Here is a 19,210-nt window from a genome sequence, read left to right as displayed (position 1 = left end):
AAGCTAAGCAAAGTTGTGAAGAGTTGTTGGTGTTCACAACTACTAGTACTAGACATCACTTTGTACTAGACTTAAATGATAGATAGTAAGATAGGTAGCAGCTGATAAAGAGATGAGCTGAATAGTAAGAATAGAGAAATTGCTTCTTCCTTTTGTGTAGGATTTACTGATAAAACCGAAACATCAGGAAACAATTTGTAGCTTGGTCTCTTATCGGAATATATAAAATGTTTCATGTAGTGTAAAAAGTAAACCGGAAAAGTAAAGTCAGAGCTGTTTCTGTATCTATATAGATCGAGACAGATTTCAAGTTCTCTCATTTCATCGCCTATCATTATTGTCTCCGCCGCTTCCACCACCGTACTGTGTGGAGTTTCCGTTCCAGAAGGCATTTCCATCACCAAACGAAGCGTCATCTTCATTGTGATTCAGCGTATGGATGTTACTTCCAATCCTCGAAGTGGTGGTTGGTCTCCTGTTCCTAACGTTGCTCCTACCTTCTGATGGATCTTGAAAAGAGGATCCCACTTGCCCGATATTGTTTCTCAGCTCCGTATTTGGTCCTAGAATAATAGAAATCACATTAGCAATTACATGACGTCTTACATTATAAAGGATTTTTTATAAACTCACCATACTCCCACATACTTGTTTGACGTTCTGGACCAGAGCTTGATACGCTGGGACTGGCAGTACCGCCGCCAAAATATGAAAATGGGTTTGCATAAGACAGTACTCTTCTAACATAAGCAAAGTAACCGCCACTGTTAGGGTCTGTGTTGTTGTTAGACTCAGAGTACGATGATCCTCTTTGATTAACAGTTGCACTTTTACGCGGAACCACTACAAGTGCTTGTCTATCGAACAAACCCAGCTCGGATAGGGACTTATCCAGATCTGCAGAGATTAAGAGTAATGGAGTTACATATCTACACTAACGTAAACTGAGCAGAAAAAAAAACAAATAGCAGAAAGCATCATCTTCCATCACGAAGCTGGTTTTAAGGTAATCACAAAAATTCTCAATCTATTGGATGCATTGGAGATTTTACATACCTTGGTCACTATACACCTTACGGGGGTATGGAACTGCAAGATCGTACGCACCCAGTCCGGCTGTTTGGTTACTGCTCACGTAGTCCTTGACTATTCTCAGTATACTTGTCACAGAGAACTTTTCTTGAAGGCTGGCACCATCAGGCAATCGAATGTTTAAATGAACATCAGATGATTTTCTCAAAACCTTTCCATCCAATCCTTCATCCTTTGGCTTGACACTCTCTTCTGTACACACAGATTTTACTAAATCTATGTCCCTTTCATTAGCACCTGAACTACTATCAGCTTTGTTCATCACGGTTTCCTGTTTCCTTTTTCTATCGGTAGAAGATGGAACGCTGGATGTACTATCATTTGATCTTGGGGATGCAGAACGAATTGGCTCCTTTTCTTCCTGAACATGCACAGGGGCCTCTGTCGCTCCATGTTCGTCATTAGTCTTAGTTCCATCAAGAGAAGATGCTGGCTGATTATTGGTAGTATCACACAAATTACTGGGTTCTGCAGATTCTTTCCCCTGTTTTAAAACAAGGCTGCACCATGTAAGTACAACATCAAACTAAAGTAATGTGGAAATGGTTTAAGCTCCAGGGACAACCTTAACTGCAGCTGTGCTATCTTTGTTTTCTTTTGTTGACGCAGATGTCACCGTTGACTTTGTCTCTGAGGGTTGAACAGTAGAGGCCGTTGATGGACATGCAACTGCTGCATCTAAAGGACCACCTTCAGAAGGCAAGACAGCATTAGAAGTACTGGAGGCAGGTTGCTCTGAGTTCTGTGAGGCAATTGCTGCTGAAAGGATACTTGCAGTTGTTTCCTGAATATGAGAAATGTGTAAGGCTAATGTGAGCAAACATAAGAACCAATCAAATGAGAAGAACACACAATACCACAAGTGAGAGGAAGTAGCTATAACGTACCTGGATATGAAGTCCTAACCATGCCTTCTCTAAACTGGATGCAAGGGCTTCAGCAGCGATAAATCCTTCTGAAAAATAGAAAGGACGAAACCGCAACATGAGCATGTTTGCTTGACTATATAATGTGTAAATTAGTAGATATATCAAAATTTACATACGCTCTTACCATTTTTCCAAACTTGTGTACCACTGAATCCAATAGCCGCTATACAAGGAACAGAAGAATATGGGTCTAGAAAGTAGAAATTGATGTAAGGATTCCTATTCTCTTCAAACTGTTGCCTCAATGAAATCAATATAAACTAAATTTCTTAGTGTATAGCCCTAGTGTCATAGATGTATATATCATCTAGAGAGATAAATTTATACACAGCAGAGAAAAATGATGAGAGCTGATTTCACCACAAGATTCCAAACGAATTAGGGTCCATTCTTCCTAAACAATTTTGTACTCTACCACAGACAGAGAGGGTCACACTCCTAGAAATCATTACTTCTCCCGGATGGTATAGCAAAATCTACAAGGCAGATTCTACAGTTGGTCCGTTGACACACAGCGTTTTACTATACAATCCAGAGAAACAGCTTTTTGAACTTGTCTCATAATAAGAAAGGATACATATTGCAGAGAAGTTTGTGGCGTCAACACTTCCAGCTTGGATATGCAATAAAATACAATACTTGGACAGCGACTCTGCCACCTTTACTAGGAAACATAAGACAATGTTAACGAATGAACAATAGACAATTTCAACAAAACTGAGAATACAAATCATAGAGGAAGAGAATGCGTAAAGTACAAACAAGAGAAACATACCGATGCATCAGTCCAAGTCAATCTGTTCAACTTATCCGACTCTTCATCCCCTCCTAGAGTTTAACAAACAGATCAATTTTACTATCAAAGATCAAAAATTTCGAGATTTAAGCTCACTATATGATAATGAAACTCTTCAATGTTGAGACTTTTTTTATATTTAAAGTCAGATTCTTGGATGATCCGAACTCATATTCGAATTCAAAACTAAATAAATAAAAGCAAAAATTCGAAATTTACCAGAGATGTAAACAACAAAAAGCTTCTTCTGCCCTTTGGCTTCAAATATAGCTTCTGGAACTGAACCCTTGAACGTGAGAGTTTCCATCTGTCGATCAAAGAATCCCAAATAAGCAAATTCAAAAGGTTACTCAATATCAATCAGAAACCTTGAACCCTAAGATTCAGTAAGCGCCCAACCTAATGAAGAGAGGCAATTAGGTTCAAACAACGAATTCCCAACAAAAAAAATTAAATCTGGATCCGATAAAACCCAGGAGCCTAATCAAAATCAAAGGAGCAAGAAACAGAGACACTCACAATTCCTGAACGAACGAAGAAGCTTACGAGTAGATCAGACGCCGTTAAGACTCCTTCGAGTTTTCCTTCACAAAGCAGCCGACTTAACGCCACCGTCACATTAACGTCGTTACGACTTTATTATTTAATTTATCTCTGGGTCCATTAACTTATTAAAACATCTAAATGTTCCTCTTAACTTTTTAAATTTTACAATTTAAACCAAAAATAACAAATCTCACAAAATCTTATAGTAATAATGAATTTTTATTTAACTGAATTGTCTACAATTAGTATAGTTCCATGATCAAAACCACTATTCTGGTCTGTATATATAGTCCCATTCCATCTCATTTGATCGGTTATAGCTTTCACTTTGATAAGAACATCAAAACGGTCGTGTATTATAACTGCGCCTTCTGGTTTAAGAATCTTTTGCATCTCCAATAGTATATCAATAATGTCACATCTATCATAAGAAACAACAACAAAAGAATCATTATATGTCAATAATGTCACATCTATCATAAAGTAACAAAAGTATTTTGGAAATCTTAATTAGTTATAAGTCGATACTTGATTTTTAATTGATTGATTCCTTTTTTAATTTTTCAATCTATGTTTCCATCTTCTCCAAATGTGGATTTTAACATTCAGGTTTGGTGATATCATCAGGATAAAAGCAGGGAGTTTTTGTGTCGTATGTCCTACTTGGAGATTTACAATGAAGAGATAAATGATTTTTGGAACCTCAAAACAGGAAACTATAAATTCATGAGAATAAAGAGGTACTTTTATTTATGTCTGTCTGCTAGAAAATTACAATTGTCTTTAACATATTTGATTATTGTTTTCCCTAATTTTAGAGAGGACTATATGTGGGTGGATTACAAGAACAAGTTGTTGTAAGTTCAAAACTAAATAATTTCTGATGATAGCTCAAATACAGCATCAATACAAAATGTGTACGGTAAAACCTCTATAAATTAATAATATTATGACAATGACATTTTATTAATTTATTTATAAATTAATATTATTAATTTACACTATTATTAGTTTATAGATAATTGTTTAAATTTTTAAAAATTATGAATTGAGACAAATTTTAGCTAAATAAGATTAGACATGTTATACATTTTATGGTTTTGAAACTCAACTTTTAATATTTAGAAATATATTATTGACAATAAATTACAAATACTATTAAAAAATTCACTTATATACATGATATACATAAATTCAAATTATGAATAATACCATCAATTATTGTATTTTAATAGCCTATAAAACAATTAAAATGAAAATGATGTATATCTAGAAATTTTTTTAAAAAAATTTAGCTACTTTTATGAAATGTTATAAAGTATTTTATATCATTATAGTTTGAAAATACAACATAACAATTATTTTCTAGATATGAGCTTTAGGAGAAAAATCAAAATTTTAAAGCATACATTATTATATTAGCACATATATATATGTAAATTTATATAATCATTAATTTATGGTATTATTGAGACCATATTTTACATAGGAATTTAAAAAAATATTATCTTATTGTCTCATCAGATTTATTAATTTATAGTTTATAGAGGGTTTATGTATACCAAAGTTTTCCAGTGACCGACGGATCTTACTTGTCTACGTACAAACTGAACACACCATTGGCATGAATCAGATCATATGTTCGAGGGTATGTAGAGAAAGCTTCACACCTGAAAAAATCGAAAAGAAGTATAAGAAGGTCCAGTTAGATAATATATGAACGTTTTGAGTGTTTTACCAGTTCATGTAAGTTCCAATGAGACCCCGATCGTACACAACACCGAGTGTATTTGGTTTAAGATCAAATGGAACCACATTCATAACCCACATTGGATATTTGTTCAAGGCTGCAGCGAAACCACCTAATCCAGCGTTCATATCCATGACGTTTCTGTATTTCCCATTGCTGAGAAACTTTAACTTGGTGTCATAGTACAAAACTCTTCTTTGCCACAGGTTAGTGTCAACTTTGAAGCTGGCCATAGTTGTTCCCTGTATTGACCCTGTTTTAATTCGTTGAGGCACTTGGTTTAGTCTTGCTGGCCAGTTTCTGAGAACGGTCTTGTGTGTGTCGTTGACATCTGGAATGGGAGTGATGCAAGGCTTCATCTCTTTGTACCTATTGTCACAAAAGATGCAACTGAATCAAGCTTCAGCTTCTGAAGATATAGTCATGTAGAGGAAATCAGATTTGGAGAATGTAAGGTCACCATGCAGCATCATGATCATTAGAAGAGCAGAATCCAGGAAACTTAAGAGCGTGTAGCCTTTGTCTACACTGCAAATGATTAGAAGGCTTTCTCCATATGACAACCGGGTAACTTTCAGCAATCTTCACCCAACAAAGTCTTCTAAAAACATCATTTAGTTGCTCCATCTGGTTCTGCAACTCCTTGGAATCTCTCTTCTGGTTCTTGGATTTAACCTTTGATGTTACTGGTGGTCCAGACAGCACCCAATATCCATCAGGACGTAGGACACGATCCACCTCCATCAAGTAAAGCCCATCTGGATAAAATGTTCTCTTTTTCAGTATCAGAAGCAGAGTAAACCAAGCAAGGGATCCAAAAGACAGTGAAATAAATCAGATAAACATGTGTATATTATATACACGCACCATAAGCAGTCCAATTGACAAGGCATCTAGAACAATGGACCATGTCGAAAGAGCTCGACGGGTAGGGAAGCTTATAAGTGCTTAGAACACCGAGCATAGCAGGGAGTCCACGTTCTAATGCGAACTGAACTTGAGCCTCGTGTATATCCCTCGGTGCTATGGACATTGTCAAGATGTTATAGTTCAACAGAAAGGCTCCAAAACTCGCTACCTGACATTCGAGCACAACAAAAACACAAGATGAATCCATAGTAATCGAAACTACTAATACTGTAGTAGTATAATATCAAGATAAGTTAAGTTCTGGTGTCTATTCATGTAACTGAACTCACACCACATCCAATATCTTGAACTGTCCTGATGCTTCCAGAAGCCAAAGGCAAAACACTCAGAATCACATCAACATAGTCCTTCACACCACCGGGAAAGGAAGTCCCGCCTCCGGGGAAAATAAAGCGGTCTCTTTCAAGCCTAACCCAGTTTTGAGACTTTTTAAACTCAGCTAGCTTTTTGCATGGAACGTTCTTGAACCAAGCATAGCTTCTAGTTTCAGGCCAAGGAAAAGGCGTTTTGTAGCCAGAGGGCTTTTGGACCAAGCACCTGGACTTCTCTTGAGCCAAGTCAGGACAGTGCCTCTCCCTCCGGTAGTGTCTCTCAATGCTGTACTGTCGTGCTGTTGATGGATCGTGGCAGGGCAAGTAGTTGGTGAAGTTTTTGGGACAGGCTGGAAAGTAAGATGATGATGATGATGATGATGATGATGGTGGTGGTGGTGGTGATGGTGATCGGTCTTCTGAAGTTTTTGGAAGGGAGGAGTAATGGGAAATGGAAGGTACTTGAAGCTGGGGAGGATAGTGAGGATCTTGGGAAGAGATGGTGATGGTTCTGATAGTGGTGACGGTGTAATAGAGAGAGAAGACTAAGATTGGAGTGAAGAAGAATATACGCTTAGGACAGAGCTTTGGTAAGTGTTGTTGTAATGGATTCATCCTCTTTTTTGTTTCGACTTCTTCTGCAATTAGGTTTCAATAATTTCAGAGCCGCTGAGAAAGAGAGAGGATAGTGATGTGAAAGTATTATTACTTAAGTTAATAAGACAAACTCATCTCGTTTCCTGAACTGGAATCTTCAACTGTACCTGTCTTTATTACTGGCCCCCAGATGGATCAAACACTCATTTTCTAATAATAAAAATTAGTATTAACAATAATAGTATAATTACAGAGGAGGATTCATACAAAAAGATTAAGAAATATATTAATAGGAGGGTACATAAGAAAAGATCTAAAGCAAAATCTTGTGAGACTAGGATGCTTCTCTAGTCATCAATGGGTGGTTCTTTCTAATACACGAGCAAGAGAGAAAAGACGAGAGCTTCATCGTAGCATCAACGTTGAACAATATTGTCTCTTGAAGTAAACTTGTCCCCAAGTAAAGTAATTTTCCAGCAGTCGAGTTGGATGATGAAGACAGATTGCTTCTTAGATACAACTGTATTAGATTGATTACAATAACTAAGTTAAGTGTTGAGGCTTGGGAACATAATAAAATATTTTGACAAATAAATGGTGAAAAAGCTTTATGATACCTCTAAACTTGTCGTCTCTTGTGATTATTCCAAATGTTTCGGATGTCTCACGCACCATGATGCCTTGCACACCAATGAGTGATGCTATCTTACACTCAGCAACTGTCACAAGTAATACAGGTTCCTGGATTAGTAGGAGGAACAAAGTATGATATGAAAATTTTTATTGGACACTTCATGGACTAGGCTTACTGCGTGCTTAAGCGTACAAGAAGCTATATTATGAAAATGAGAGCCGAAAGATCAATCTTAGTATTACAGATTTGTGAATGAATGTAGGATTACCATACATAAAAGCACCATGAAGATCTGCTGAGAGAAGAGTTGGGGCTAATTGAATCTTCCTGCAAAATGTAGATTGTCAATAATGATGACCAAACTTAATAATTATACCCCTCAGTTTCTTTCTTATAACAAGCACATCGTTTGAATTAGTATTTGGTAGTCAGATAAGTAGCTTACCCGGTCACCTTGATGAGTTGTGTCATGTAAGTTTCCCACATACCATGCATTGGCTTAAACAAATCAAACCTGCACTCGAAACACAAGTGAACCAGTAAACATTTAAAGTCTGTTAAGAATACCAAAATGATAGAGTCAGAGATACACATAGTGAGCCAGATCAATCTCTGTGACAGCAAAAAAGAAACTCACTTTTGGAGATCTTTAGGCATATGCAAAGCACCAGACTTCTTGAGCCGCTTCATAGACATACGGCTCTTAGAACGTTTTGAATCCTTCAGTGATGCCTTTTTAGAACCAGAGGCTGAAGGACGCGACTGTACAAAATTATCAAGGAGAATATAGTTATCCAGCTTCACACTTTTAGTACCTTGCAAGTACTTTTGAGCAGAGTCACCGCTTCGAAGGAGGTTATGCAAAACCTTGTCGACTATAGTTCCCTTTGCACTAGAAAACTGAATTACAAAAATCACTATAAGCAACCTTTATCTCAAATCGTAACGAAGACGACAGTGGTTTGATCAAGAACCTCTGAATTTACCTTAACATTGGTTGCCAACAAATTCTCATCAACGGGATGGGACAGTTTTGTATACGCAACATAATCATCCTCCTTCGGATCTACAAAAAAAAAAAACAAATGATCCCATCACAATCATGCTTATGAGTTTGTAACTGAACTAGTGAACCATCAAACCTTTTTTAATTGAAGTCTTTGAGGGAGTAGGTAGTGAATCAGCTTGAAGTGGTTGTTTCGAAGGGACTTGTACATCTGAAGTTCCCTTCTTGTCTTTCTCATTCTTTTGTTGTTGCTGAGCTTTTGCAACAGCAAGTCTTCGTTCCATAGCTGCCATTGCCCATCTAGCCTGATCATGTACAACCGTCTCTGTACCCATTGCAATCAGATAGTCCCTGTATCTAATTACTGATACGCAAAATTACGCAACTAAACAAGAGAGATGACGAACTCAATTAGAATTGTTCAGTCTCTCAAACCTAGAAACAGCAGTAGAAACAAATCAGGGAATGAAAGTACAAATCTTCCGGCAAAAATTAATCTACGAAATTGTATGTTCCATAGAATTAGGAGCTAAAGGATATTGAAACAAGTACTGATCTTTCTTAGTTTATGGATATGCATTACTTAATTCAATCAGCCTAATGTGTGAAAGTTTCACCCGAATTCACTTAATTCAATCCAAACACTAAGAATCTATAAAGCTCAATTTTGAATACTCAAACTGCAATTAACCAATAAATAAGAAGACGACCAAGGTAGAAAATCATAGCAAACCAATGAAACCGGAAACTTTAAAAAAAAAGAAAGCACGAAATCAAATAAATGCTTACGAATCAATGATGCACGGCGAGCTAAGAGAAAAGAGGAGCTAAACTTTTTTTGCTCTGAAGAAGTCGGCCGATGTTACACAACGATTTTTGAAATTGAAGAATGAAGAAGGTAGGAGATGATCACGTGAACCCTAAAAAACTCACGTGACATGGTTTAGTCTTTTTTTTTTTTTTATATATATATGAGATTCAATCTGGTTCGGTCTGATTTTATTACTCACCTAAAAGCTGTTTCGGTTTTGTCCAACTTCTTCTCTCCTTCTTTATTGTTCAACTTCGTTATTTTGATCAAAATCCATCAATGGCGGCACTAAGCTTTTGCAGCTCTTCTATACCTCGAATTCTTCATAGACAATCAAAATCGAGCCTATTCCTTCCGGATTCTAACCTTTTTACACCTTTGTGGTTCACTTCCGTCCGAAACCAACCTCTGTCTCGAGACGATTTCGTGTCTCTGTTAACTCCACCGCAGTTTCCAATTCATCAAGAAACGAGAAGCTACCATCTTCAAGGTCCACCGCAATACCCTAGTGTTCTTCAAGGTCCTTGTTGCTTCGATGCTCTTAGTGCCAAACTCATCGAGCAAGCTGGATTTCCCTAGTGTATCACCTCTGGTAATTGTACAAATCGATCTTCTACCGTTTGTGTTCTGCTTAAAATGAAAATATTTTATTTGTTACGTGAATGAAAAATTGTTGTACACATACGTCAAAATAAAGAAAAAGAAGTAAACGTGTATATATCAAATTATATGCATATAACAACAAGGGCAGACCCGGGCAAGGTTTGCCACTCTCACCGGTACAAATTTCACAACAAGCTCTCGATTAGGTCCGTACTAGAAGAAAAAGAAATAAAAATGAATATAATTGAAGATTGAAGATTGAAGCAAGAACAGAGAAGCAAATTCGTGGAGCCGTGTGTTGTCGTGATGAATAATGTAACCTGACTGAGAGTACTTCCGTGAAATGACTGGCCAATCCGTCTACTATTTATCGAATGATATTACATACCCGAGAGTAAAGAAAAGCATTGAACAGCGGAGTTCTGATTATACAAATGAAGTCAAGTGCGTAATGCTTGGCTTGATCTTACCACCATATGATTATTTACTGTTGAGGCTTTCAATGCACGACTCAGCAAGAAGTTTGATGTCTTCACAGAGAAAATCGAGGAAGTGGGTGAAAACGCGGCTAAGTGTAGCAAAGATATCACATTAGCGAGAACATCGTTCAAAGGCACATTCTAACTTTCCCCTCAGGTTCAATTTCAGAGCAAGGAAACTTGTAAGTTTTTGGTTTCTAAATTCGTCTTCGTTTATCTTGTTGGGTTTTTCTGTAAAGTTTGAATCTTATTGGCTCAAATTTTACACTTTGTTTTGGTCAGGGTTGAGGGGGCAATCACGTTGTGACTGGGCGGATCTACGTGGTTCTTGGGCACGTGCCACATGCACCATCTTTCGACGACTTCCATGCTCTCTTTAGATTTTTTTGGTTGTAATCTTATTTTCCTTTTTCCATGGCCACATTCCCTTATTAATGTCTACCGTATTTTTAATTATTTTTTTTATGATTAGTTCCATAGTCTTTTCAGTTTTATTCATTTTCTTTTTTACTTGTAATTAATTAATTTGAATCTTCCTTTTCTACTATTAACTATATTTACATTTAAATTCAAAAGTATTTGCAAACTTAGTATACAATATTATAGTTTTTTTAGTTTATCTAATATATTTAGAGTTTAATTTTGTGTGAAATATAATTATTATTTTTAATATATCTAATATGCAATTGTATATACATTTAGAAATCAAATAAAAATAAAATTTAAATTACTATATATGGAAAATCATATTTAATATTTTTCTTATTTGAATTTAATATCAGAGTGTTGAGCAAAAAAAATTAATATTAGTAATAAATTATTTGTGCCTCATACAAATAACTTTTTTGGATCCGCCACTTTTGTGAGAGATGCATAGACTGTATAAAAATTAAGCGGGAAGAGGTTCGGTGGGTATACAGATTTAGCACAACATACAGTAGTAGTGTATTACTGAATTGGCAATAAACATTTAAAGTCGATATTAATATTTAATTAGTTTCACTTTATTTGGCTTCGTATTGAAGAAGTTTGATTAGTTAGATTTTAAAGAGACGGATTAGTTGGTTTGGTTTAGTACTTAACCGTATGTAGCTGTTGTATAAATACACTTTGTACAATTAACTTTTCCTTAATGAGAAATACGATATTTTCTGAATCCTAACAAACTTTTCTCATCACTGATATGTTATCAGAGCCATCAAGCTTTCTCCTCTGTTGATTCCGATCTGTTTTTCGCTTCTTTCGAGCTCTTTTCATCACGTTATCATGTAATTGGGACATCATGTTTCAACATAATGCAAAGGGAGCAACCTTTCTTTCTTAGATAGTTGTTTGATACGTCTTCCTTATCTCATGGCTGCTTTTTGCTGTTTTTTTTGAAGTGAACTTTTCAATCTATTGTAAAGTTAATCACATGAATATCTGACTAGTGTGGGAATTTGTTTGTCTTTGCAGCAAGTTACACAGAAAATGCAGATTCCACTGTCTTACATAGATGTTGTAATTGGGACATCAGGTTTCAACATAATGCAAAGGGAACAACCTTTGCAGGTAGGCTTTCTTTCTTAGATAGTTGTCTAATACGTCTTGCTGGTTTTTTGAAGTGAACTTTTCAATCTATTGCAATGTATGTATGTAAACTTAATCACATGATTCCAATCTGTTTTCTCCTCCACTGATTCCAATATGTTTATCAGCGGCTAGGCTTGGTTTGCCGGATAAAGGACTTATATCTTACGGAGAAATGATTGATCAAGGTAATCAAATTACTCAATCTGTTACTATTCCCGTGATTGGAGACGGTGGGAATGGATACGGTGATGCCATGAATGGTAAGAGAACCGTCAAGGGATATATCAAAGCTGTTTTTGCTGGAATTATCATCAATGATCAGGTTTGTAGTGGCGACACTATGAGTGAGAGAAGAAAAGTGGTTTCTAGAGAGGAAGTTGTGATGCGTATTAAAGCTGCGGTTGATGCACATAGAGAGTGTGATTCCGACATTATCATTGTCATTGTAGCTAGGTTTTGGTTTTCTCGATTTGATGTTTTCTCTTGAGTAATTTCGAACTAACAAGAAATTTAAGAAAGCTATTTGTAATATATTAAAAAAAAACACTTATAATAGTAATGGTAGATTGTAAATTTTTTATTAAAATTTAAAAAGAATTCTATTTTTGGATAAAACAACATATTTATACATGCTTTCCAAGCTGTAGATGAATTGCTTGAGCTGGATTCAAAGAACGATGATGCATATTGAAGAGGTACTATTATAATCATGAGAAAAATGTTTAAGTTGATAATTAGCACTGGTTTTGTTCAAAATGTTGGAATTAGGCTAGAAAATAACAAAAAAAAAAGAAGCTGCTGAAAGGATTATTATTAAGCATGTATTGAATTGGAAGAAATTTGTGAAAACTGAGAATCTAGAAATAGGTGATTCTATCACATTTGGTGAAATATATTATTTGTTCCGTGAATGAAAAATTGTTGTACACATACGTCAAAATAAAGAAAAACAAGTAAACCTGTATATATATCAAATTATATGCATATAACAAAAAGGGCAAACCCGAGCAAGGTTTGCCACTCTCACCGGTACAAATTTCACAACAAACTCTCGATTAGGTCCGTACTAGAAGAAAAATAAATAAAAATGAATATAATTGAAGATTGAGGCAAGCAAATTCGTGGAGCCGTGTGTTGTCGGGATGAATAATGTAACCTGAGAGTACTTCCGTGAAGCGGCTGGCCAATCCGTCTACTTTTTATCGAATGATATTACATACCCGAGAGTAAAGAAAAGCACTGAACAACGGAATCCTGATTCTACAAATGAAGTCAAGTGCGTAATGTTTGGCTTGATCTTACCGGTATCCACCACCACCACCACCATAGAATTGTTGAGGGTTGTTGTAACCGCCTTGACCCATCATCGGATTGTAGTTGTTGCCAGGCACGTTTGGGCCACGGACCATCCCTGGGTTTTGTTGTTGCATCGGATAGCCTTGGCCATATCCTCCCATGTTCATGTTCATGCCAGGTCCCATTCCCATACCCATAGGTTGGTTTTGATTCATTCCGACCCCCATACCCATACCCATGGGTTGGTTTTGGTTCATACCTCCATAGCTACCAACACCCATTCCTCCACCCATGGGCATGCCGGAGCCAGTCATTGGATTAGGCGGAGGTCTCATTGCGGTTGCACCGGAACGCCCTAAGCCAGTGCCTGATCCCATGGCTTTACCCATGTTGATAGTAGATGTTGCTGGTGTGTTTGTTGGTTTCTCCAGCCGTTTATCTCTCCTGTTGATCGCCTCGAAGTCAACTCCTATGTCTGCCAATGGATTTGTTTTAGCTGCGCATGAGTAGAAAAAAAAATAAAAAATTGTTAGAAAGTATGCTGAAAACTGGGTTTGATCCAAAATGGTTTGGCGAAATCTATCTTACGTCCAGATATGTTAAAGTTAACAAGCCCCCTGCTCAATGTGTCTGCCCAAACTGATGATTTTGGTTCAAACTTTTTCTGAGGCGGAGGAACAATCTCAATTGCTCCTGTTAAAGGTGTGAGATCTGGATGAGATGATGATGACGTCAAGGAATTTGGCCCAGCTTGTGAAAACATGTCCCCCATGACATTGTTGTTCCCTTGCAGAGTAACAGGTCCAGATTGAGTTCGTTGAGGTCCTTGAGGACCATGGGAAGGCGGCATTCCATGACCCTGGTGTGCCATGAACTGACCAGCTGGTCCACTTGGGGTAGAGTAAGGAGTTTGTGAGCTTGATGAAGTGGCAGTAAATGAATTTTGTGAGCCCGGCTGGTGCATGAAGCCTCCACTGTTAAACGGCATGGCTCCAGTCATATTTTGAGAATGAGGAACCATGTTATATGGTTGTACAGCTTGTCCAAACGGAGTTTGTCCGGGCTGGTTTGGAGCTGTAGATACTGTTGGCTGAGAATGAAAGCCTTCGTACATGTTGTTTCCACTGGGAGGAAACTGAGATGTTGGTATTGAAGGACCAGATTGTTGAGGGAGTGAAACTGGAGGTCCACATGGTGGGAGAATGCCAGCAAGAATATCAATATCACTCTGAGATGTAGCAAACTTCTCTTGAGGAAAACCTGGTGAGTTTGATGGAGGTTGCACATTCTGAGAAGCAGGATCAGGATTGGCAACGGCCGAGAATGAGTCTCCAAAGCCAAAGTTATGAGCATTATCAGGAGCTCCAAAATTCTGCTGTGGGGTTGAGTCGGCGTCAGTAGAAGTGAAGGCTTTGAAAGGAGAGTCACCAAATGGGTCATCAAATGACTGCAAAATCCAAACACCAGTCATCAATAACCATAGGAAACCATTATAATCTTCAGAGTCCAAGCTCAGTGTATATACCTGAGTTGATGGCTGAGATGTAGAAAACGATGGAGCTGGACCATCGTTTACTTGTCCATTGGTTTCAACGGAGGTAGAATCAGCTGGTACAATGGCCAATGCGTTTGATGAAAATACGTCTGCAAGGGAGCCAAGCAAGTCCATCTCATTCGAGGCGGGAGGGGCAGACATAGAAGCAACAGTTGGAGGATCTGTAACACCATCTGTAGATACATATGCTGGAGGGCCAGCTGGAAAAGTAAAGAAACACAACGCCCACACTTAGAACAAGTAAGATAGAAATTTACAATACAATCATCCACCCTCCAGTTAAGTGCCTTGAAACATTTACTAAATTAGTTATTGAATAAGATTTTCTGATTTATCAATGAACATTAATCTCTATGCAGCCGAGGAGTTTGAAAGACAACGAAAAACTAAGAAAAGATCTCAAGATATAACAAAATAGAAACGAATGAGTTGCAAAACTTAGAGTTCTCTGTACCTGAAAACGCACCACGTGGATCAAATTCATCAAAAGTCTCAACTTTCTGAGAAGGTGATTCATTAACAAAAGTAACAGGTTTATTGTCTGTGCTGGGTCCAGTAGAAGGAGAAGCAGCCCCTGGAGCAGTAACTTGAGGAGGAGGAGGAGAAGCAGCTCCTGGAGCAGTAACTTGTGGGGTCTCCCCACCATCCCTGGCATAGAAAGATTCATCAGCACCAATAAAAACCAAGTAGCTCTAAATTTACAAAGTAGAAAATTATCACCTTTCACTGTATACAGGGCTGCGTGATTCATTGACAGCTTCTTCATAACTGGGTGGGGCGCCAATATTTTGTTCAGAAAACTTCCTCTCGAGGCGCCCTCTATCATATAATCCGGAAAGAAGGTGAGATGAGTTGAAATACAATAAAAGAAGGCCTAAACTTCAGCAGAAACATATCGGAAATTACCTCCCATCCTGAGAATTGTTATCAGCTCGAGCACCACTGCCCCTACAGGACAAAAAGGAGTGTTTCATTTAAAAATTACATCGTGCTTTTTTCTTAATCAAAGACATCTACGCTATGATTCAAAATCAATGTGTTCCATCCAAATTTTGATTAATTTTCAAAGTTGTTCCCCTTCATTTTTTATATCAGGTTAGGCGAGTTCAACTTAAATTCAAACATTACCGTGATGAAGAATGGCCATCATCCTCCCTCTCCCTTTCCGAACTCCTACCTCGTGACCCATAGTTATCAACACTTCTGCTCCTACCCCTGTAATCATCATCCCTATTACCATCTCTTCCATACCGGTCTTCAGAGTCTCTGGAATAACGATCTCCATCACGACTATTTCTATCATCATCTCTGTAACCATATTCTCTTTCTCTTCCATAACTACTTCGCTCTTCATCCCGGCTTCCATAATCATATTTGTCCCCATATCCGCCTGAAGGCTTATACATTCCACCTGGTGCTGAGCTGCGATACCTGTTGTAAAATAATTTCAGATTGATATGTTGCAGCATAATTCGAATGAACCAAAAGAGATGTCTTTTTCTTTTCTCTCGAGTATAAAAAACTTTCAAAAATCAGAAGCTAATATTGTACTGTTAAAGGGACACCACTACAAATTAATAGACTACTGAGAGGTATGATAATAGTTGTAAGCCACTAGCAACATGAAATCAAACGAGTGTCCAGCGAGACTCACACAGAAAGGAAGCTATCCAGCAGTTCCAGAAAGATACAATGACAACGAAACTTACTTATCTCTGTTAGCAGCAGCCTTCTGTCTGACCTCGGCTATTCTTTCTTTGTCATTCACCAAAGCCACCAGGCTCTGTGATTTCTTCCTAACATTGCTTCCTTGATCTCTACCACCGGAATCAATATACTGAAAGTCGGACAATGTCTGCCACAAGGAACATGGGCATAATATATGGTTAAGATAGTCAACTACTGATGTTGAATACTTCCAAAAATAATTTACTCTAGGTGGTCATTACCGAAATTTGATATGCACGTTCTCTAATCTCGTCTATAACACGTTCTGATCCATGGCCAACCATGTATTCCAAAACTGTCAAAGCCTGAAGGAAAAAGAGAAGAGGTAAACTACAGGAAATACTTTCGTCACTGCGACAGAAATTCAAAACAAATTAAGCCAGCAAGGCAATTACAATAATGTTTACCTTATAGACATGCCGCCAGTTTTTTCCAGTGTCACTAAGGCGTTTCCATATGACCCCCATGATCAGCTGGTATTCATGACTGCAAATACAAGTAACATTTTTATAATTCCTGTGCAACGTAAAATTCACAGCAAAATATAAGCAGTTGGAAGGTGGTCGTAGTTACTAATTTCTGGAAGCTTGAGCAAGATCAGCAAGAAGTGATCCATGTGGACCCCATGGCTCATTGCTAGTAGCATCTAGGACCTGAATAGGAGAAAGCAGGGGCAAGACAGGAAAAATATGTTGGACATCTAGCTTTACATTATACAGTAAGACGATGAATGCAACCAAGAACAATCAAAACCAGTAACTTTACCTTCTGTTCTACTCCAGGAACTTTGAGCACTTTCTTGTTAACCTCTCTCTTACTGTATAAATAAATGGAACATAAAAATTAAGGATCGTTAATGGAAAAGTAAATAAAACACACACGGATTGACAATTGACATTGAGAAAATTAATTTCATTTTCGGTACTAGAATGTTTACAGGTCTCTGACAGTTTGGCCGAAGACTTTCTTCATCTTCGTATATGTTCCAAGAACAACTGTATCTTTTTAAACGCCTTCTATGGAGTCAGTCCGTTGTAAAACTAGTATAAGCACCTTTTTTAGCTGTCAACATTCCAAAGAAAGACATATTTATATCACCACAAATGTATAGGAAAAAGAAAAACAAACAAACACCATTCAAAATGAATCAATCTTCAGCATAACCTCACATTTTTATCAACGTATGAATCCAATTACACACACACACAGTCACACACACAGTCGTAAGAGCCAATACATCAAAATCCATTGAATTGAGGAAAGGACACACAGAAAAAAAAAAAAAAAATTTAATCAGCAATGATCGAATAATCTTTGTGTTCAGATTCAAACTAAACATCCTAAGGGAATTACAAAATCGCCAGCTCGCATCAAACCGAATTAAATTTTTTTTTTTTTTTTTTTTTTAAAATGCGGAGTCCTAAGCAGACGCAAAATTCAGAAGGTAACGAAGCTCCCAGAAGATCTCGTAAGCTAACAATAAAATATCCCAAAACAGACGTCCAAAAAATAAGCTCGCATCACATCACATCCAACATAAGATGAAAATTGAAAACCCAACCGCGAGAATTCCAACATGGAAACACATAGATCTAAAAATTAAAAATCAATGAGACCAAAAAAAAAAAAAAAAACAAGGAATCTGTTCTTAAAAAGAAGCGAGAGATCGTACCTGCAGAAATGTAAAAAAACTTGATCAGAATCGGATCGGTGGATCTGTGAGGAGAGGTAACAGACAGATAAAGACGAAGAAGAAACGCTTTGGAAGGAAGATGAGATTGTCTCCTCCACCTTTTTGCCTGCGTTTTAGCTTTTCCAAACTTTGGCTCCGATCCTCTCTCTCTATAAAATTTCCGAGTTAGAGAGAGAGAGATAGAGGGGAAGACACAGCAGCCAGCCAGCCAGGAAGGAAATTTCAATAGATAAATTTTAAAAAATATAAAATGGAAAGAAAAAAAAGTGAAAAAAAAAATATAAAAATAAAAATAATAATAATAAGACAGCGCAAAATATTATTATTATGTATATTATTATTATTAAGCAAAAAGGCTCTCCAAATCATTCATACTTGTATAATTGTATGTTCATCGTTTCATTAGAGAGAGAAATCAACAAACCACAGCTGTTTCTTCTTCATCTTCCTATTATTTGAGTTACTTTGGTCTCTGCACGTTTTATAAGTTTTTCCATTCTCATTTTCACAGTTTGCTTTATTCTAACTTTTCTTGTGTGACACAATTATGCTTTCTCTTCTTATTTTATCTAGTGGAGTAGGAAGCTGCTGTACCATTCATTACCATAGTAGAACAAATGTTGTCCATACCTTCATGGCTTCATCGAATTTAACAGTCATAAGTTATTAAAAAAAAAAAAAAAGTAATTTTTATCAATCAAATTACTCATTATCAATAAAAAAATTGACGGTGACAAAAATAAATAAAAAGTCGAAATAGTACCAAATAAACGTTTTAGTCAAACGGGCCTCAAATTCCCATCAGCCCAACAACGTACAACTACTCCACTTATTTCGAGTCTCCGACAATATATAACCAATTTTTAGGTTTCCATATGCTTT

General features: G+C 37.0%; 4 protein-coding genes across 12 annotated transcripts; all 4 read right to left on the bottom strand.

Moving 5' to 3' along the window:
• Positions 1–131: 131 nt before the first annotated feature.
• On the bottom strand, positions 132–3,470 carry LOC104699422 (plant UBX domain-containing protein 11). Of its 4 annotated transcripts, none has more exons than XM_087454857.1 (10): positions 3,337–3,470; positions 3,037–3,124; positions 2,797–2,849; positions 2,599–2,680; positions 2,146–2,211; positions 1,980–2,047; positions 1,658–1,876; positions 1,057–1,576; positions 634–897; positions 132–563 (listed from the first exon to the last, which is right to left on the bottom strand). In XM_087454857.1, exons 2-10 carry the CDS (start codon positions 3,122–3,124, stop codon positions 322–324), a joined length of 1,602 nt encoding a protein of 533 aa, XP_087310983.1. In that variant the 5' UTR covers positions 3,337–3,470; the 3' UTR covers positions 132–321. The 4 variants fall into 4 exon arrangements, with proteins under 4 accessions (XP_087310983.1, XP_087310985.1, XP_087310982.1 ...); XM_087454859.1 differs by having other exon boundaries at positions 649–897; XM_087454856.1 differs by having other exon boundaries at positions 3,217–3,363.
• Positions 3,471–3,566: 96 nt separating this feature from the next.
• LOC104793251 (putative methyltransferase PMT19) lies at positions 3,567–7,181 on the bottom strand. Of its 2 annotated transcripts, none has more exons than XM_087454855.1 (6): positions 6,313–7,181; positions 5,981–6,191; positions 5,574–5,871; positions 5,102–5,482; positions 4,926–5,033; positions 3,567–3,784 (listed from the first exon to the last, which is right to left on the bottom strand). In XM_087454855.1, the coding sequence occupies exons 1-5, from the start codon at positions 6,967–6,969 to the stop codon at positions 4,952–4,954; spliced, it is 1,629 nt and encodes a 542-aa protein (XP_087310981.1). In that variant the 5' UTR covers positions 6,970–7,181; the 3' UTR covers positions 3,567–3,784; positions 4,926–4,951. The 2 variants fall into 2 exon arrangements, with proteins under 2 accessions (XP_087310981.1, XP_010517874.1); XM_010519572.3 differs by having other exon boundaries at positions 4,956–5,033.
• On the bottom strand, positions 7,155–9,531 carry LOC104793250 (ribonuclease MRP protein subunit POP4). 4 transcript variants are annotated; one of them, XR_015559994.1, is made up of 8 exons: positions 9,381–9,502; positions 8,728–8,976; positions 8,572–8,651; positions 8,223–8,485; positions 8,031–8,099; positions 7,859–7,912; positions 7,569–7,670; positions 7,155–7,471 (listed from the first exon to the last, which is right to left on the bottom strand). XR_015559994.1 is itself a non-coding variant. In XM_010519570.3 (8 exons), the coding sequence occupies exons 2-8, from the start codon at positions 8,924–8,926 to the stop codon at positions 7,368–7,370; spliced, it is 876 nt and encodes a 291-aa protein (XP_010517872.2). In that variant the 5' UTR covers positions 8,927–9,026; positions 9,381–9,531; the 3' UTR covers positions 7,155–7,367. The 4 variants fall into 4 exon arrangements, 2 of the variants coding, with proteins under 2 accessions (XP_010517872.2, XP_010517873.2); XR_015559993.1 differs by having other exon boundaries at positions 8,728–9,026; positions 9,381–9,496; XM_010519570.3 differs by having other exon boundaries at positions 7,854–7,912; positions 8,728–9,026; positions 9,381–9,531.
• Positions 9,532–12,937: 3,406 nt separating this feature from the next.
• LOC104793249 (clathrin interactor EPSIN 2) lies at positions 12,938–19,011 on the bottom strand. 2 transcript variants are annotated; one of them, XM_087454853.1, is made up of 14 exons: positions 18,308–19,011; positions 17,573–17,697; positions 17,401–17,452; positions 17,209–17,288; positions 17,043–17,121; positions 16,857–16,940; positions 16,617–16,762; positions 16,036–16,338; positions 15,814–15,855; positions 15,628–15,726; positions 15,362–15,555; positions 14,878–15,107; positions 13,941–14,799; positions 12,938–13,848 (listed from the first exon to the last, which is right to left on the bottom strand). In XM_087454853.1, the coding sequence occupies exons 2-14, from the start codon at positions 17,605–17,607 to the stop codon at positions 13,355–13,357; spliced, it is 2,697 nt and encodes an 898-aa protein (XP_087310979.1). In that variant the 5' UTR covers positions 17,608–17,697; positions 18,308–19,011; the 3' UTR covers positions 12,938–13,354. The 2 variants fall into 2 exon arrangements, with proteins under 2 accessions (XP_087310979.1, XP_087310980.1); XM_087454854.1 differs by having other exon boundaries at positions 18,427–18,781.
• Positions 19,012–19,210: the final 199 nt, after the last annotated feature.

This window comes from Camelina sativa, chromosome 6, assembly GCF_030686135.1.
Source record: "Camelina sativa cultivar CO46 ecotype springtype chromosome 6, ASM3068613v1".
NCBI lineage: Eukaryota > Viridiplantae > Streptophyta > Magnoliopsida > Brassicales > Brassicaceae > Camelina > Camelina sativa.
Note: the sequence above shows the minus strand (reverse complement) of the source record. Positions and strands in the feature narration are given on the sequence as shown.

Coding starts and splice junctions, on each gene's coding strand:
- LOC104699422 (XM_087454857.1), bottom strand. CDS start 3,124: ATGGAAACTCTCACGTTCAAGGGTTCAGTTCCAGAAGCTATATTTGAA. Junction 2,850..3,036: donor TTTTGTTGTTTACATCTCTG/GTAAATTTCGAA, acceptor GTTAAACTCTAG/GAGGGGATGAAGAGTCGGAT. Junction 2,212..2,598: donor CACAAACTTCTCTGCAATAT/GTATCCTTTCTT, acceptor TCTACTTTCTAG/ACCCATATTCTTCTGTTCCT.
- LOC104793251 (XM_010519572.3), bottom strand. CDS start 6,969: ATGAATCCATTACAACAACACTTACCAAAGCTCTGTCCTAAGCGTATA. Junction 5,483..5,573: donor AATGATCATGATGCTGCATG/GTGACCTTACAT, acceptor TTGTGACAATAG/GTACAAAGAGATGAAGCCTT. Junction 3,785..4,955: donor TTCAGTTTGTACGTAGACAA/GTAAGATCCGTC, acceptor TTCTTATGATAG/ATGTGACATTATTGATATAC.
- LOC104793250 (XM_010519570.3), bottom strand. CDS start 8,926: ATGGGTACAGAGACGGTTGTACATGATCAGGCTAGATGGGCAATGGCA. Junction 8,652..8,727: donor AAAGACTTCAATTAAAAAAG/GTTTGATGGTTC, acceptor TTTTTTTTGTAG/ATCCGAAGGAGGATGATTAT. Junction 7,472..7,568: donor AAGAGACGACAAGTTTAGAG/GTATCATAAAGC, acceptor AATCTAATACAG/TTGTATCTAAGAAGCAATCT.
- LOC104793249 (XM_087454853.1), bottom strand. CDS start 17,607: ATGAAGAAAGTCTTCGGCCAAACTGTCAGAGACCT. Junction 15,727..15,813: donor AACAATTCTCAGGATGGGAG/GTAATTTCCGAT, acceptor ATTATATGATAG/AGGGCGCCTCGAGAGGAAGT. Junction 14,800..14,877: donor CATCTCAGCCATCAACTCAG/GTATATACACTG, acceptor TGGATTTTGCAG/TCATTTGATGACCCATTTGG.